This window comes from Phyllostomus discolor, chromosome 9 (genome assembly GCF_004126475.2).
Source record: "Phyllostomus discolor isolate MPI-MPIP mPhyDis1 chromosome 9, mPhyDis1.pri.v3, whole genome shotgun sequence".
NCBI lineage: Eukaryota > Metazoa > Chordata > Mammalia > Chiroptera > Phyllostomidae > Phyllostomus > Phyllostomus discolor.
Genome location: NC_040911.2, coordinates 87,589,499 through 87,607,697, shown reverse-complemented (window position 1 = coordinate 87,607,697; position 18,199 = coordinate 87,589,499). Strand labels below are relative to the sequence as shown.

Here is an 18,199-nt window from a genome sequence, read left to right as displayed (position 1 = left end):
CCAGGAAGTTCAGAGAGTCCCAGAGAAGTTGGACCCAAGGAGGAACACACCAAGACACATCATAATTCCATTACCCAAGATTAAAATGAAGGAGAGAATCCTAGAAGCAGCAAGAGAAAAGGAGACAGTTACCTACAAAGGAGTTCCCATAAGACTGTCAGCTGATTTCTCAAAAGAGACCTTGCAGGCAAGAAGGGACTGGAAAGAAGTATTCCAAGTCCTGAAAGGCAAGGACCTACATCCAAGATTGCTCTATCCAGCCAAGCTTTCATTTAGAATGGAAGGCAGATAAAGTGCTTCTCAGATAAGATCAAGTTAAAGGAGTTCATCAACACCAAGCCCCTACTATATGAAATGTTAAAGAGGATTTATCTAAGAAAAAAGATGAGAACTATGAACAGTAAAATGACAATAAACTCACAATTATCAACAACTGAACCTAAAATGAAAACAAACTAAGCAAACAACTAGAACAGGAAGTTAATTACAGAAATGGAGATCACAGGGAGGTTTATCAGTGGGGATGGGGGAGGAGAAAGAATGGGGGGAAAGGTACACGGAATAAGAAGCATAATTGGTAGGTACAAAATAGGCAGGAGGAGGTTAAGAATAGTATGGGAAATGGAGAAGCCAAAGAACTTATATGTATAACCCATAGACATGAACTAAGTGGGGAGAATGCTGGAGGAGGCAGGGGTGTACAGGGCAGAGGGGGTAAAGGGGAGAAAAAATGGGACAACTATAATAGCATAATCAATGAAATATACTTTAAAATAAAAGAAACATAGATCTAGACTTGTGGTTCAAGCCAAATGGACTAACACGGACTAGATTTACTCCCCCACTTGAAACTACTCAAGTATCAGAATAAATGTATGAAAAAAAATGGTTTTCTAAGCATTGGCCATCTGGCCTCAGTCTTGAAAGAGAGAAAACAAAGGGGGTGAGCCCTACTATTGCCCCAAATTTCTGCCTAGAGATTTCCCAGGACATGGTGCAGGGAAGGGAAACTCAAGTGCCTTCTCTGAATTCATGAAATACAGCTGAGACCCTGGGGAGAACAAAGTAGCTACAGTTCACAGAGCAGAGTGCCAGAGAGCTGCAAGAAGGAACTCTGAAGATCTTCCAGGGCTCCCCTTCAGTCTCAGCTGAGTACTGAACATGTGTATCATGTCAGCAAACCAACAGTGGTAGGCAGCCTCTAAGATGGACCCCAACGATCCCCACACTTCCTGGTATTCACACATGGTGTAATACTTCCCATTAAGGGTGGTTGGACTTGATTCTAACAAACAGAATACAACAAAAGTGATGGGATGTAGCTTTGGATTAGGTTGAAAAGATCGTAGCTTCTGCCTCAGGCACACTTTGTGTTGCTCTCTCTTACTTCTAGGGAAGCAAGCTGCCATGTCATAAAACAACTCCTCAGAGACATTCATGAGGTGAGGGGCTAATAGCCATGTAAGTGAGCTTGGAAATGACTCCCTCCCAGCTGAGGTTTCAGATGAGACCACGACCCTGGCAGACAGCTACAACCTCCTGCGACAACTTGAGCTAAAGACACTCAGCTAAGCCATGCTCAAATTTCTGACCCACAGAAACTGAGAGCAAGTGTTTGTTGTCTTAATTCAGTAGGTTTTGCAATAATTTGTTACACTAGTACCCAAGACTGGGAAAGAATCATCCAAAATAATTAGAGAATAAATCATCAGAGTTCGCGCAGGACCAGAAGTAGTTCCTATTCCCAATAGCTAGAATAGAAAACTTCATGAGTCATGGGGCACCATGAAATATTCAAAATGGTTTTTCATTATGAATGGGGCAAAATTAGCTCTAGACTGAACATTGCTCTGATCCCACCTAACAAAGCTTAAAAGCTAGTCTCCAAAAGATAAAAATATTCCCAAGAAACTTAACTATATCCCAGAACAAAGCTCATGAATATTTATAGGAATAAAAAATATGTAGCACCCAAAATTCACAGTTTCTAGCATCCGATGAAAAATTACAAACCATGCAAAGAAGTAGGGAAGTATGAGCCATACAAGAAGAAAAAAACCAATGAATTGAAACTGGCTCCAAAATGATAGAATTAATATAAAAGGACATTAAAACATTATCACTTATTAACAGCTATTATCATATACACAAAGGGGACATTTTGTGTATATGAAGCAAAAACATGGCAGTTATTTTTTTAAATACCAAAATCAAGCTTCTAAATATGAAAACAACAAGATCTGAAATGAAAAGTACACTGGATTGAATTAATAGCAGCTTGGACAATGCAGAGACTCGTAAATTTGAACACATAGAAATAAAAACTATACAAAATGACAGTGAGAAAAAAGGACTAAAAAAAAAAGAGAGAAACATTAACAGAGAATCAATGAAACAACTTCAAGCAACTCAATATACATGTAGTTGGAGTCCCCAAAGTGTAGGAGAGAGTGGGAAAAACAGGAAAAATTAATGGCAAAAATTTCCAAATCTGATGAAATAATGTAAACCCCCAAATCCAAGAACCTAAATCAGCCCCGAGCACAGAAACATGATGAAAATTATGCTAAGGCTCAACATAATCAAATGTCTTAAAACTACTGATAAAAAAAATTTTAAAAACCAACAGAACAAAAGGGCACATTATGTACAGAGAATAAACAAAGTTCTGCAAAGAGTTTACATGAAGATAAAAGTGTTGTTAGACTTCTTTTGGAAAACAACACAAGCCAGAAGACAGGCTTTAATGCAACATCTTTAAATTACTAAACAAAACAATCTGTTCATCTAGAATTTTTTTATCAACAACAGGAAGAACAGTTTCACGGGACATGTTCAATCTGAGTGTCTCTGGCTGGACAGACGGGTCAGAGCACCTGTCCTACCTGCCCAGCACTAGCCCAGGGGCAGGGAGCACCCACCTGTTAACCTAGAATTCTATACCCAAAATTCTTTCAAAAATAAAAACAAAATAATTTTCATTTTCACTTCAAAATCATTTCAGAAAAGCTGAAAATTTCATCACCAGCTGGCCTGAGCTATAAGAAATGTTAAATAGTTCAGGCGGAAGGAAATGGTACTATGGAAAATTGTATCTATACAAAGAAATGAAGAGCATCAGAAATGGTAACTACACAGGTAAATATAAAAGACTTTTGTTCTTATTAGTGAAGTCTATTTAAAAGATAATTGATTGTTCAAAACAAAAGTGATAAACATGTATTGTAAGATTTTTAACATATGTGAAAGTAGAATATACAACAACACCAAATATGGAAAGTGGAAGATTATCATTGGAAGGCTCTGATTCTATATGTGAAGTGGTGTAATATTTCTTGAAGATAGATTGTGGTGACTTAAAGGTATATACAATAAATCAGAAAGCAACCACTAAAATAATACAATAAGGGGTTATAGCTAATGAACCAACAAAGAAAGTAAAATTGAATTATACAAAATAATTAATCTAAAAGAAGGAAGAAAAAACAAAAAGACAAGGGGAATAAAGAACAAATAGGACTAATAGGAAACAAATAGCAAGATTGTAGATTTAAACACAACCACAATCAATAATAACCTTACAGGTAAATTTAGACATGTCAATAAAAATGCAGATTGTCGAGATTTGATTTTAAAACAAAGACCCAACTATATGCTGTCTTCCAGAAACCCACTTTAAATACAAAGACACAAATAGTTGAAATGTAAAAGGATGGAAAGAGATATACCAAACTAATATTAATCAAAGGTGTGGCTAAATTAATATCAGAAAAAGTGGGTTTTAAAGTAAAGAATATACCAGGCCAGGGATAGAAGTTCATTTTATAATGAGGAAGAATTCAGTACTAAAGTCTTAGCACCTAATAAGAGAGCTTTAAAATACATGAAGCAAAATTGGTAGAAATGCAAGGAGGAAAATATTAGAGATTTTAACAACTCTCTACATTAATAATTGATAAAGTAGACAGATATAAGTAAGGGTATAGTTATCTTGAACACTACCAATCAACTTGACCTAATTGACATTCACAGAACAACACTGCACCCATTTCCAACTGCAAATGGAACATTTACCAAGAAAGACTATATTCTGATCCATAAAACAAGTTTCAATACATTTAAGAGAATTCAAATCATACAAAGTTTGTTCCCTTAGAAACCAGCGATGAAAAGATAGCCGGATAATCCCCAAATATTTCTAAACTAAATAACACCATTGTAAACATTCAATTGATCAATGATCTCTTTTCTTTCAAGAAATCAAAAGGGAAATTTACAAGTATTTTGAACTGAAGTCTACAAAAACACAACATAAACTTTGTTTAGAAACTCCAAAGATTCCATGATAAAACTGTTAGAGATAATAAATAAATTCAGCAAAACAGCGGGATACAAAGTCAACACAAAAATCAGTTGCATTTCTATACACTAACAATGAACAATCTGAAAAGGAAATTCCGAAAACAGTTCCATTTACAATAACATCAAAGAATAAAATTCTTAGGAACTAACTTAACCAAGGACTTGAAAGACTTGTACAATAAAAATTACAAAACACTGCTGAAAGAAATTAAAGAAGATATAATAAATGGAAACACATCCCAGTTCATGGGTTTGAAGCCAATATTGTTAAGATGTTAATACTGCCCAAAACAATCTACAGATTTAATTAAAAATCCCAGTGACCTTTTTTTGAGAAATAGAAAAATCCATCATAAAATTCATAAGGAATTTCAAGGGATCCTCAAATAGCCAAAAACAATCTTGAAAAAGATAAATAAAGCTGGAAAACTCACCTTTCCTGATTTCCAGTTTACTACAAAACTACAATAATCAAAGCAGTGTGGTACTAGCATAAAGATAGACATGCAGATCAATGGAACAGAATGGAGAGCCCAGAAATAAATTCTCACTTTTATGGTCAAAAGATTTTTGCCATGGGTGCCAAGGCCATTCAATGGAGAAAGGATAGTCTTTTTCAGCGAATGGTGCTGGAGTAACAGGACATCCACAAGCAAAAGAATCAAGTTGGACTCTTACCTAACACTACACACAAAAATTAACTCAAAGTGGATAAGAAATCTAAATGTATGATCTAAAACTATACAGGTCTTAGAAGAAAACATAAGGCAAAATCTTCATGACATTGGATTTGATAATGATCTCCTGGATATAAACCAAATGCACAAGCAACAACGAAAAAATAGGCAAAATGAACTTCATGAAAAATTTTAAATTTTATGCATCAAAAGACAAAATTAAGAGTAAAAAGCAAACTAAAAATGGGATAAAATATTTGCAAATCTTATATTTGATAAGCAATTAATGTCCAGACTATATAGAGAACCCTAAAACTTAAAAAAAAAAAACAGATTTAAAAATGGGCAAAGAATTGGAATAGACTTTTCCCCAAAGAATATATAAAAATGGCCAACAAGCATGTGAAAAGATGTTCTACACAGCACTAATTATGAGGAAAATACAAATCAAAACTACAATGAGATACCACCTCACACCCTTTAGGATGAATACCATTAAAACATAAATAAACAAATGTTGGTGAGGATATGGAAAACCTGGAACCCTTGTGTACTGTTAGCATTAATATAAAATGGTATAGCTGCTGTGAAAACAGTATGGCAAGTCCTCAGAATAAAAACAGACTTACCATGTGGTCCAACAATTCCACTTCTAGGTATACATTCAAAAGAAAAAAGGGTCTCAAAAAGATAGTTGTAAACCCATGTTCACAGCAGCATTATTCACTAAAGCTAAAATGTGGAAGCACCTCAAGTGTCCACTGACTGATGAATGAATAAGCAAAATGTAGTTTATCCGTACAATGGAATATTATTCAGCCTAAAAAGGAAGGAAATTCTGACATATGCTACAACATAGATGAAACTTGAGGACATTAAACGAAGTAAAATAAGCCAGTCATAAAAAGGCAAATATTGTATTATTCCACTTCCATGAGGTACTTAAAGTAGTCAAAATCATAGAGACAGAAGGTAGAAAGATGGTTGCCAGGGGCTAGAGAGAGGAGGAAATGGGAGTTACTGTTTAATGGGTACAGGGTTTTAGTTTTACAGGATAGTTATGAAAATGGATGGTGGTGATGGTTGCACAATATGAATGTATTTAATACCACTGAACTATATGATTAAAAAGGGTTAAGATAGTAAATTTGGTTACATGCATTTTGCCACAACTAAAAAAAACTGGGCCCTGGTGGTGTGCATGGATTGAGTGCTGGCCTGCAAACCAAAGGGTTGCTGGTTCAATTCCCAGTCAGGGCACATGCCTGGGTTGCAGGCCAGGTCCCCAGTGGGGGTACACACTAGACACAGCTGCACATTGGTGTTTCTCACTCTTTCTCCTTCCCTTCCCCTCTCTCTAAAAATAAATAAATAAACTCTGTTAAAAAATAGGGCTTCTGGCCAAGATGGAGGTGTAGGTAGGCACACCATGCCTCCTCGCACAACCAAAAGGAAAATTTAAAAACAAAAAAACAACCAGAACTGACAGAAAATTGAACTGTATGAAAGTCTGACAACCAAGGAGTTAAAGAAACATTCACCCAGACCAGTAGGAGCGGTGGAGTCTGGTAGTTGGGCAGGGAGGGCTCCTGGCAAAGTGGCAGCTGGCGGACCCAGCAAGGTGGCAGATTGTGGAGGGGTTCAGTGTACAAGGTGGCTGGTGGACCCAGTGGTCCCACATTTGTGCACAGATAAACCAGACGAAACTGGGGAGTGAGACAGACCACACAACCCAGAATCCCAGCTCAAGGAAATAAAGCCTCAAAACAGCAAATGAAAACAGTTGTGGGGGTTGAGGCGGCAGTGGGAGAAACTCCCAGCCTCACAGGAGAGTGTGCTGGAGAGACCCACAGGGTCCTAGAATCTACACAGACCCACCCACCTGGGAATCAGCACCAGAAGAGCCCAATTTGCTTGCAGGAAGAGGAGGAAGTGACTGAAATCCGGCAGAGAGTGGAGCAAGCACCTTTGTTCCCTCTCTGATCCCTCCCCTACAGACAGCATCACAACACAGAGAGGTGGGTTGCCTCACTCTGGTGAACACCTAAGGCTCTGCCTCTCATACGTAACAGGCACAACAAGACAAAAAAAAAAAAAATGGCCTAAACGAAAGAACAGATAAAAGCCCCAAAGCAAATACTTTTAAGCAATGAAGAGGTAGCCAGCCTATCAGATACACAGTTCAAAGCACTGGTGATCAGGATGCTCACAGAATTGGTTGAATTTGGTCACAAACTAGATGAAAAAATGAAGGCTATGCTAAGTGAAATGAAGGAAAACACACAGGGAACCAATAGTGATGGGAAGAAAACTGGGACTTAAATCAACGGTATGAACCAGAATCAAAAAAAGAAACATCCAACCAGAAAAGAATGAAGAAACAAGAATTCAAAAAAATGAGGAGAGGCTTAGGAACCTCCAGGATATCTTCAAATGTTTCAACATCTGAATTATAGGGATACCAGAAGGAGAAGAGGAAGAGGAAAACTTATTGTTAGTGGAAAAGCTATTTGAACAAATAATAAAGAAGAACTTCCCCAATCTGGCCAAAGAAATAGACTTTCAGGAAGTCCAGGAAGTTCAGAGAGTCCCAGAGAAGTTGGACCCAAGGAGGAACACACCAAGACACATCATAATTACATTACCCAAGGTTAAATTTAAGGAGAAAATCCTAAAAGCAGCAAGAGAAAAGGGGACAGTTACCTACAAAGGAGTTCCCATAAGACTGTCAGCTGATTTCTCAAAAGAGACCTTGCAGGCAAAAAGGGACTGGAAAGAAGTATTCCAAGTCCTGAAAGGCAAGGACCTACATCCAAGATTACTCTATCCAGCAAAACTTTCATTTAGAATGGAAGGGCAGATAAAGTGCTTCTCAGATAAGGTCAAGTTAAAGGAGTTCATCATCACAAAACCCTTGATATATGAAATGTTAAAAGGACTTATCTAAGAAAAAGAAGATGAAAACTATGAATAGTAAAATGACAACAAACAACTATCAACAACCTAACCAAAAATAAATAAATAAATAAATAAAATAAAAATGAACTAAGCAAACAACCAGAACAGGAACAGATTCACAGAAATAAAGATCACCTACAGGGTTGTCAGTAGGGAGGAGGAAAGGGGGGAATGGGGGAAAGGTACAGGGAATAAGAAGCATAATTGGTAGGTACAAAATAGGCAGGAGGAGGTTAAGAATATTATGGGAAGTTGAGAAGCCAAAGAACTTACTTATATGTGTGACCCATGGACATGAACTAAGGTGGGAGAATGATGGTGGGAGGAGGGGTACAGAGTGGAGAGGAATAAGGGGAGAAAAAAACTGGACAACTGTAATAACAAAATCAATAAAACATATGTTTTAAAAAAGAACTATTTATTGAGCACCTACCAGGCCCTGTGCATACATGATCTCACCCAGCCTTCCTTAGTAACCTGTGTAATAATGACACTGAACATCTACTGTATTCTTTATTTTTTATTTAATCTTTATTGTATTTTTTCATTACCATTTAGTCCCCTTATGCCTCCTCCCTGCCCCGTAATCACCACAGTGTTGTCCATGTCCATGAGTCCTTTTTCCTTTTTGCTCAATACCTCTACCCGCTACCTAGCCCCCCTTAGCAGTCATCCTGCTCTCTCTTTCCATCTATGCTGAGTGAAATAAGCCAATCAGAGAAAGACAAGTACCATATGATTTCACTCATATGTGGAATCTAATGAACAAACGGATCTAACAAGGAAAATTGGGGCAGACTCATAGATGAATAACTACACATTCTTATCTATCCAGGTAGTATTCTGAGAGCTTTATATAGTCATCTGCTTAATTTCATAACTAGTCTATGAAGTAGGGACCACAATTCACATTTTACAGACTGATGGCATGGATACACAGGGACAGGGAGTGACTTGTTTAGAATTACACACAGCTGGTGAGAGACAGACCCTGGATTCAGACACAGTTCAGCTGCTGGGCCTATGCTCTAAACCTGGCCCAGATGCTTAAGTACCCACTAAAGTCACCCAGTTAATCAGTGGGATGCAAACCAGGCTCTGTCTAGCTCCAAGATCTCTTTTGCCCCTGCCCTCTACCTAGAGGAACCTGAAGTGAAGAGGGAAGGGTGCAAAGGAGTGGTAGAGGTGGGCTGGAGCCTAACCTGGCCAGGTTGTGTGGACCAGGTTTCCACAGCTTACAGAAGAAGGCGTCCAACCAGACATCCTGCCAGGCCTTCTTAGCTATAGATTTCTGAGACTCTACGGGCTGGGGACTGAGAACAGGATGGGACCAGGTACCCCACAGCGGCTTACCTTTGAGGTTGGTCTTCAGAGCTCTGTCATCTATCAGCTCCAGATGCTGCCAGATCCACTTGTAGTAGGAAGGCGAGGCACCAAGGTCTAGTAGCCGCAGGACTTCACAGCTGCCCTGGACACATCAAGGGACACAAACCAAAGGTTTAATCTCAAGGGCTCCAAGAAGGTCGAGCTTTGAAAATAAGCTCTCTGTACTACAACTCATTCAATTGTGTTTTACTAGCTCAATACAAGTAGTTCCAGGTCCTCTTTATAAAAAAATTAAAATGTTACATATTTATAGAAATTCAAATAGCTAAAGAGGCATGAGAACCAAATACAATGCTGGCACTGGAAATAATCATTTGAGGGTGTTATTGGGACACTTGGTGAAACTGATTATGGACTATAGATTATACTTTTTTTAAGTTTTAAAAAAATATGTTTATTGATTTTAGAGAGAGAGGAAGGAAAAAAAAGAGAGGGAGAGGGAGACATTGACTGGCTGTCTCCTCTACCCTGACCTTGGATTGAACCCACAACCTAGGTATGTGCCCTGATCGGGAATCAAACCCCCAACTTTTTGATGTATTGGATGATGCTGCAACCAACTGAGCCACACTGGCAAGGACTATAGATTATATACAAATGTTAAATTCCCAGATTTTGATCATTATTCTATGGTTAATTTCAGATTTTAGAGAAAGTACTCATGTAAGTGTATGGGATAAATAAGTATGATGAATGACACTTAACTCTCAGGTGATTCAAGGGGTAAAACATATATATATTAAAGCAAATACCACAAATGTTAACAATCAATGAATCCAGGTTAAGTTTCTATAAATCTAAAATTAAAATTATTTATTAAATTAATTATTAATTTACTATTAATTTATTAAATTAATCATTTATTAATTAAATTAATTATTATTTATTAAATTATTCTAAATTAAAACTTTAAAAATATTTAAACCAAACAGAGTTAAAACTATCTCAATCTTAACACCCAGAAACAAATAATAACATTTTGGTGCATGTTATTTCAAACTTTTCTCTATAAGCATATACAATTTTTTTCATAAATGAGCCCATTTATGTAGACAGACTTTTGTAACCTTTTTTAAAACTCAACATATCAAGGACATCTTTTCACACCAAGCAATATGGTTCTACATTATTGCTTTTAATGATTGCGTATTATTCTATGTATGTCAGTATTTAGAAAAAATCAAAAACAACAAATATTCAGATGTCCAAAAGAAGTCAGACACAAGAGCACATATCATATGATTCCACTTATATGAAGTTCAAGAACATGTAACAGTACTCCAGGGTGACGGAAGTCAGAAGAGTGGTTGGGGGAATGTGCCTGGGAAAGGGCACAAGGGAGCCCCTGAGGTGCTGAGAATGCGCTCTATCTTGATCTGGGTGGTGCTTACACTGGCGAGCACATACAGAAAAATTCACCAAGCTGTAAAATTTAGAGTTATTTACTATATATGTTACACCTCAAGAAAATATTTTTGAATTAGATATGGCCTTCTTACTTGCTTTGGCCAATTTCCGTTAGCACAGTGATGTGTGGTACTCTCAGTGGAAAGTTTAAAAGGCAGTGCTCGATTCTGAACATTCCCTTCCCCTGCCCTATTGATCATGGGAGCATGGGTCCCTGAGTGACCATAAGGAGCCAGACCAGCTGGCCTGCAATGATCAAGTAGTAGGCTGAAGAAATAAATCTTTGTTAGTTAATCCACTGAGATTTGAGGATTGCTTATAATTACAGCAGAATCTAGTTTACTTAATAGAATACCCATGTTTGATTATCTCCTTGGGATTAATTCATAAAGATATGCATATTTCATTTTTAAAGGTTTTATTTCTTTATTTTTAGAGCAAGGAGAAGGGAGGGAGGAAGAAAGGGAGAGAAGCCTTGATGTGTGAGAGAAACATCATCAGTTGCCTATTGCATGCCCCAACGGGGACCTAGCCCGCAACCCAGGCATGTAACCTGACTGGGAATTGAACCAGCGACCTTTCGGTTTGCAGGATGATGCCCAGCCCACTGAGCCACACCAGTCAGGGCTTTGCATGTTTTCGATACACATTGCCAAACTGCCCCCCAGAAATGTCAGATCAGTTCTGACCCTCTCTGACAGTGCATAACATAGCCCCTTGTAATACATCTTTGTGTTACCATGACAGCTGGGTTTGCACAATCCTTTTAATCTTCTCTAATCTGATAGGCAAGAAAAATGTCATTTTAAAATTCATGTTTTTATAAAATCTTACCATTTTTTAGTAGAAACTCTAAGGGATACATTATGAAGGGTTACGGTTCAAGACAGATTACTGTTGAAGAGGAGAAGAAGGGATAAAAACATTTAATAAGCCCTTATTATATGCCAGGCATTGTGCCTGGAGCTTTATTCAACATTGATCCAGCAAACATTTATCAACCAGGAACTGCAGGTGCTAGAAAAAAACCTCCCAACAGTTTCTTCTTAGAAAGCCTCTCATGGGTATTTAACCACATCTGTATCTGTGGAGAAAACAATTTCACCATGTGTCCCCAAATGATAAACTGTTCAAAATGAGTTGATTATGGGCATTAATTATGTTTGTGATGCCAGCAGGAAATCAGGTTCTACTTTTCCAGGGTCTCAAGGACTTCCAGCCACCAGCTGCTGATTTTGCCCTCTAGTGGTAATATGAGTAAACTACAGGAATTAAGACATCCAGTCTCCTTAGCACACGATCACTCAAGGAGCTAGATAGATAGGAAATAAATAGGAAAGAAAAAAAAATAAAAAAGAAAGAAAGAACAGTTCCTTTACAGGGGACAGATGCTCTTCAACTCCAGCTAGAGGGGGCCACACCTGCTGTTTCCTGATCATCTAACTATGCAAAAAAAAAAGGCAGAAATCAGAATTTTTCTGTACAATCTTCACCTTGATGATTATTAAATCACCTTTTTAAAAAAATCCTCACCCAAGGACTTTTTTTTCATTGCTTATAGAGAGATATGAAGGGGGAGAGAGGAACATCAATGAGAGAGAAAAGTATTGATTGGTTGCCTCCTGCATGCACATGGACTGGGGACCATATATGCCCAGACCCGGGACCGAACCCACAACCCAGGTATGTGCCTGACTGGGAATCAAACCTGCAACCTTTCAGTTACAGGTGGACACTCCAACCAACTGAGCCACACTGGCCGGGGCTAATTCAGCTTTTAATAAAACGCTGGAAGGGACAAACCAAACTTATCTGCTGGTTAGGATGAGTTTATGATGTCTCTATTATTGTTCTCAGAATGAAGTTCAAGCACACCTGCATTAGAATCACCTGTGACACTTATCCCAAATGTAGTTTTCCAGAGTTAGTGAATCAGGATCTCTTTGGTGAGGCAGGAATCTGCCTTTTTAAGAAGCACCCTAGGTATTCTTTATGTTTACTGAAAGTTGAAAACTCCTCCCTTAAATCACAGGTTCTCCAACTTTAGTGTGCATTAGAATCACCTGAAAGGCTGAGCGAACACGTTACTGAGCCCCCCGCCTCCCAGAGTTTTGGATTTAATAGTTCTTGGGTGGGCTCGAGACTTTGCTATTTTAATGAGTTCCCAGGTGGTTCTGATGCTGCTGGTCTAGCCACAACGTTCTGAGAGCTACTTACTGGATTAGAGGATAAATGTCAATTGAGTGAGTATATATGCTAAATTCTCCTCCTTACAGACTTTAGGAGGTAAATTGGTCCCATTTTACAGATGAAGAAGTAGGGGCAAAGAAATGAAGAACAGTCCCCCACTTTCTGCTGGTCAGGATGTAGTCATCTGCTGATTAAAGGAGTCTTGAACTCATAACCCCTCCCCCTCAATAATTTTAGGAAAAACAACTTTTAAGAATGACAAAGCAGATATCAGGGAAGAGAAGGAACTGCAAATTATTCAGGTTGACCTTTGGGACTCTACCTCTTCTTCTAGGCTCTCTCCCTCTCTTCTCACATGACCATCAGGATTCTCCAAACTTGTATAAACCCCAGGCACATCCCTACTGCAAGCTGGCTTCCCACTGTTCCCCTCAGCTGGCAAGGACCTCATCCTCATCTCCACCCTCGACTAGGTCAGACCCTGTGCATCCAATCCCCTTTTGTTTAGTGTTGAGGCTGGAAGCCAAACACTAACATTTCCTAAGCTCCCCTGCAGCTAAGGCTCTGGACGTGATTTGGGTTCCACCAGTCCGATGCACTCGGGTAGGCTTAGTTTTGGAACTGCCAGACATCCACTTTGTCAGTGGAGGTGGTGGCTATAGAAGTGGTTTCCTGGATGTGGCAGGAGCAGCAGCACCTGTGGCGCTCACGATCTGGACTCTGATCTGGAGTTGTCTGGGAGTCATTTTCAGTCCAGGTCTGTTTCTTCAGGCTTCCCCAACCCCCAATAAATCTTTTAGCCATTGAATAAGTCTGTTAGTCAGTAAATACCTTTCTGCTTAGGTTAGTTATAGTCGACTCTGTTCTTTAGGACTGAACCCAGAATAACAACACAAGCCACATCCCTGGTGGTGCTGTTAGGTTTAACAATTGGCTCTCTAGGAAAATGTACACAAATCTATAAATTTTACTGTTGTAAAGAGTATGTTATATTCAACTTATAAATAATGAAACATATCATACTTTTATTGGAAATTCCATATAGCCAATTGATTCTCATAGAATGCTTCTGTTGACTTTGGCTGAACTCTTATGTCCATGGTCAATTTATAGTCACAACTTAACCATGATTTGACAAATGAATTTGTATCCCAATCCACTGTTTTCCCAATAAATTTCATCTTATTAAATCTGATTCGTAATTTACTGGTAAACTATTTCTCGTTCTCATATAAACCACATTCATTAAATTGAAACCTCTTTTAGCTTTATCACTATGTATATCAGAATTTCACTGTTCATCAATGATATGACTAATTTCTATGATAAATCAGATAATACCTTTTAAATACTAGAAGAATATTTTCTCAATTTTCTTCTCTTCATAGTGTGATGGCTGCAGACCCTATCCACTATTAAATATAACCTGCATTATAAACACTCTCTCTATAGCTTTCTTTTTTTTTAAAGATGTCTGTGATTTATTATTTTTTTTATTTTTTTTTAAGATTTTATTTGTTTATTTTTAGAGGGGAAGGGAGGGAGATAGACAGAGAGAGAGAGAAACATCAATGTGTGGTTGCTAGGGGTTATGGCCTGCAACCCAGGCATGTACCCTGGCTGGGAATCGAACCTGGGACACTTTGGTTCGCAGTCCGCGCTCAATCCACTGAGCTACGCCAGCCAGGGCTTCTATAGCTTTCTTAAGACAATCAGCAAAACAGTAAATCAAGACCTGACTTAAGAGTATCTGCCCATCCCCCTTGTGTAAACTCCCATGGTGGCCGATTTTAAGCCACCAATGAGAGTGAAGTCACTGAATGTGGAGTTGAGAAGAAATGTACACGACTGTATGGTATTTCCACCATATAGATGCAATAGACATAAGTAACCTCAAAAGCATCCATAATAGTAAAATGCAGTGACATCATTAGAAAATGGTGAGTTTTCAGCATTTATTACTCTTGTTTTCAATATAATATATAACATACTTAATTATAGGTTTATATAATTTAATCTTTAATAATTAAAGTGTTTATGGACACACAGAATTCCTGAAAACTTAGTCAGCTCTCCAAGGCCAGTATGAGCCAGATCCAGCACACAACCAATTTTGCCCCCTCCTTTTCTCAAATGGTCCAGTACTTCAAGGCTCACCTGCTACCTCACCTCTTCTAGCACACCTTCCTTAAAGCCTCCAGTCTTTAGAGGGCTATCTCTCCTAATTTTTTTTAATTTTTATTCATTGATTTTAGAGAGAAGGGAGAGAGAGAAAGGAAACAGGAGATAGAGAGGGAGGGAGGAGGGGGAGAGAGAGAGAGAGAGAGAGAGAGAGAGAGAGAGAGAGAGAGAGATTAACCTGCTCTTTCACTTATTTATGCATTCAGTTGGTTCCTGAATGTGCCATGACTGGGGATGGAACCCAAACCCTGGCACATCAGGATGACCGTCCAATCTCCTGAGCCACCTGGCTAGGGCTCTCTCCTGAATTCTTATAACTCACAGAGTTTGCACTCATCACTTGGTAGTTGGCATTGACTCCTTTGTCTATGCTTGGAATCTAGTGGAGGAGACATATAAGGAGAGAGAACCAGTCTTTCTCATCTTTGTATCCCTCCTGAGCCTGGACCAATGTATCATGGACCTTGGCAAAAACTTGACAAATGTCTATGGTGGCTTAACATTTAGATAATAGATATATGGGAAGTACCAAAAGTTTGGGGGCAGGACTCTGGCTCTGCAACTTAGTAGCTGGGTGGCCTCTCTTAAGGTATCTTATCTACAACAGCCTTCTATAAACTTAGGATAATAATATCTTCCTTATAGAGCTTTGGTATATTTGTGGTGAAATACTATGTACAAGGTTATTCATCAAAACACTGTTTGACCTGGCTGGCGTAGCTCAGTGGATTGAGCGTGGGCTGGGAACCAAAGTGTCCCAGGTTCGATTCCCAGCCAGGGTACATGCCTGGGTTGCAGGCCATAACCCCCAGCAACCGCACATTGATGTTTCTCACTCTCTCTCCCTCTCTCTCTCTCTCTCTCTCTCTCTCCCCCCTCCCTCCCTTCCCTCTCTAAAAATAAATAAAATCTTTAAAAAAAAAACACTGTTTGAAATAACAAAAGATTGAGGCAACCTAAATATCCATCTATAGGAATCTGATTAAGCAAATTATAGTACAATCATACAGTAAAATACTACACAGGTAGAAAAAAAGAATGAGTGTGTTCTATATGTACTAATATGAAACAATCTACAGAATGGTCTTAAATGAAAGAGCAAAGTGCAGAACAGCTTGTGTAATTTGACACATTTATGAAAAAAGTGCTAAACATATACACATGCATTTGCCTGTACCTGCAGAGAATACACACAGGACAGACATGCAGGAGCCTGGTGACGGCAGTTGCCTCTAGGGAAGAATGCTGGGTGGCGGCAGGGGAAAGAGACGGAAGGGAGACTTACCACTCTTTTGAACCTTTTGAATTTTGAACCATGTGAACATATTGCCTATTCCAAAACACACACACACAACTTAATGATGGTAGTAGAACCTCTGGCACAAGCCAAAGAACCTCAAAAATTGGTGACTCTTAAAATGATAATAATGATTAACTCCTTAGGGTCTGAGCAGAATCAACAATTGACAGGAAGTTCAACTCAAATTCCAAATCCCAGCTCCCAAGGAGGAGGGCTTTGGAGTCAGACCTGGGTTGAACCCTGCCTCTGTGTGACCTTGGACAAATCACTTAACCTTCCTGTGCATCAGGTTTCCTCCTCTGTGAAATTAAAATAATAACAATACCAACCCCTTTTGCTGCTCTGAGGCTGAAATGAAATGCAGCATGTGAAGCGTGCAGCCTGCTACACGGTAAGCACTCAATATGTTAGATTTTCTTTTCATTATCAGCCAACAGAGAAGTTGGCAAAGGCATCAAGCAATTCGCAAAAGACAAAATTTAGATAGTAAACAAACATGATTAATCTTACTAGTAGTCAAAAAATATATAAATTAAATCCTCGATGAGGCAGCGATTGCCAGTTGCGGGTGCTGTAAACCCCACCTATCTGGCCACAGGATGTTATATCAGGCATGCTCTCCCCAGCCAACCCCAGCCTGGACTTCTTACCCCACAGACAAACATGATGGAGGACGACTTGACAATGTCTTCTGAGATCAGCTGTCCATACGGGTACTTCTCCACCTTCCCCAGGGTAACCAGTTTCCAGAGCTTCTCATCAGACAATGACAGTAACAGATCCATCTTCCTAAAAGGAAAAGCCTGTTACAATTCATCGCCCTCCATCACAGAAGGTGCACAGCTCTTCACAATTTCCAGAAAGGGAGCATGTTCTATGGTTGGAAGATTTCACACACCCGCCAGTCACCTAGCCTGTGGCGTCTCCTATCACATATTGCCTTGGCTCCCTCTGCCCTCTTCTTGAGGCCTTCTCCTCTAGCCACTCCCCTCTGCTGCTTCTCAAACACACCTGTGTAACCCACCAACTGTGATTCTCTCACTTCTGTTCTCCCTCCAGGAGACTTCCCCCAGCTCCACTGCCCACGCCCTTGTGGCTCACTAACCTATTCCCATTCTAAGGAACACCCTGAGAGGGCCTCGCTTCAGCTCACCAGCTGTTCTGCCCCCCGAACCCAGAAGTCCTGGCCCTACTTTGGTTTGGGAAGCTCATTCCTAGTCATCTCCTATGGCCTATGGGCTTCAAATACTCGGCCCTGGGGAAGTGTCTGGACTCACCTCTTTCTGCCAGATTGTTCCGTGGTTGAAGGCCCACCACAGTGACCACCCCTTCGCCTGACCTCATACACCACATACACGTGTTTGTCTTCCCTCATGTGTGGCCCCAAGGGGCTACTACCAATTGGTGACTGAGCTTAGATTTTCTCAGCTCAGAACTTGGTGACTCAGGCCTTAGTGGGGGCACTGAGTTCCATCCAGAGCACCAAAGGATAACAGGGTTGGTGCCATGTATAGATGAGGAGAAGGATCTGGAGACACTGAAGGAAAGCAGGGCCACCATAGAAGGAGCACCTACTGTGTGCCAAGTATAGGGCCGCGCATTTCCCATGATCCTTTTATTTGATCCTTACAGTGACCTCGGAAGAGAGGGATCATTATCTCCATTTCACAGAATAGGAGACTAACGCTGGAGAAGTGAAGTGACCTACCTAGGGTCACATGGCCGATACGCATAAGAG

At 39.5% G+C, this 18,199-nt stretch overlaps 1 protein-coding gene across 1 annotated transcript in view; it reads right to left on the bottom strand.

Moving 5' to 3' along the window:
* Positions 1 to 18,199, bottom strand: part of CNBD2 (cyclic nucleotide binding domain containing 2) — a 53,514-nt gene that overhangs the window by 19,018 nt on the left and 16,297 nt on the right. Inside the window, exons 6-7 of the mRNA XM_036009775.1 lie at positions 17,112 to 17,250; positions 9,351 to 9,465 (exon numbers count right to left, since the gene is read on the bottom strand). Coding sequence (XP_035865668.1) covers positions 9,351 to 9,465; positions 17,112 to 17,250 — 254 coding nt within the window. The remainder of the gene's footprint in view (positions 1 to 9,350; positions 9,466 to 17,111; positions 17,251 to 18,199) is intronic.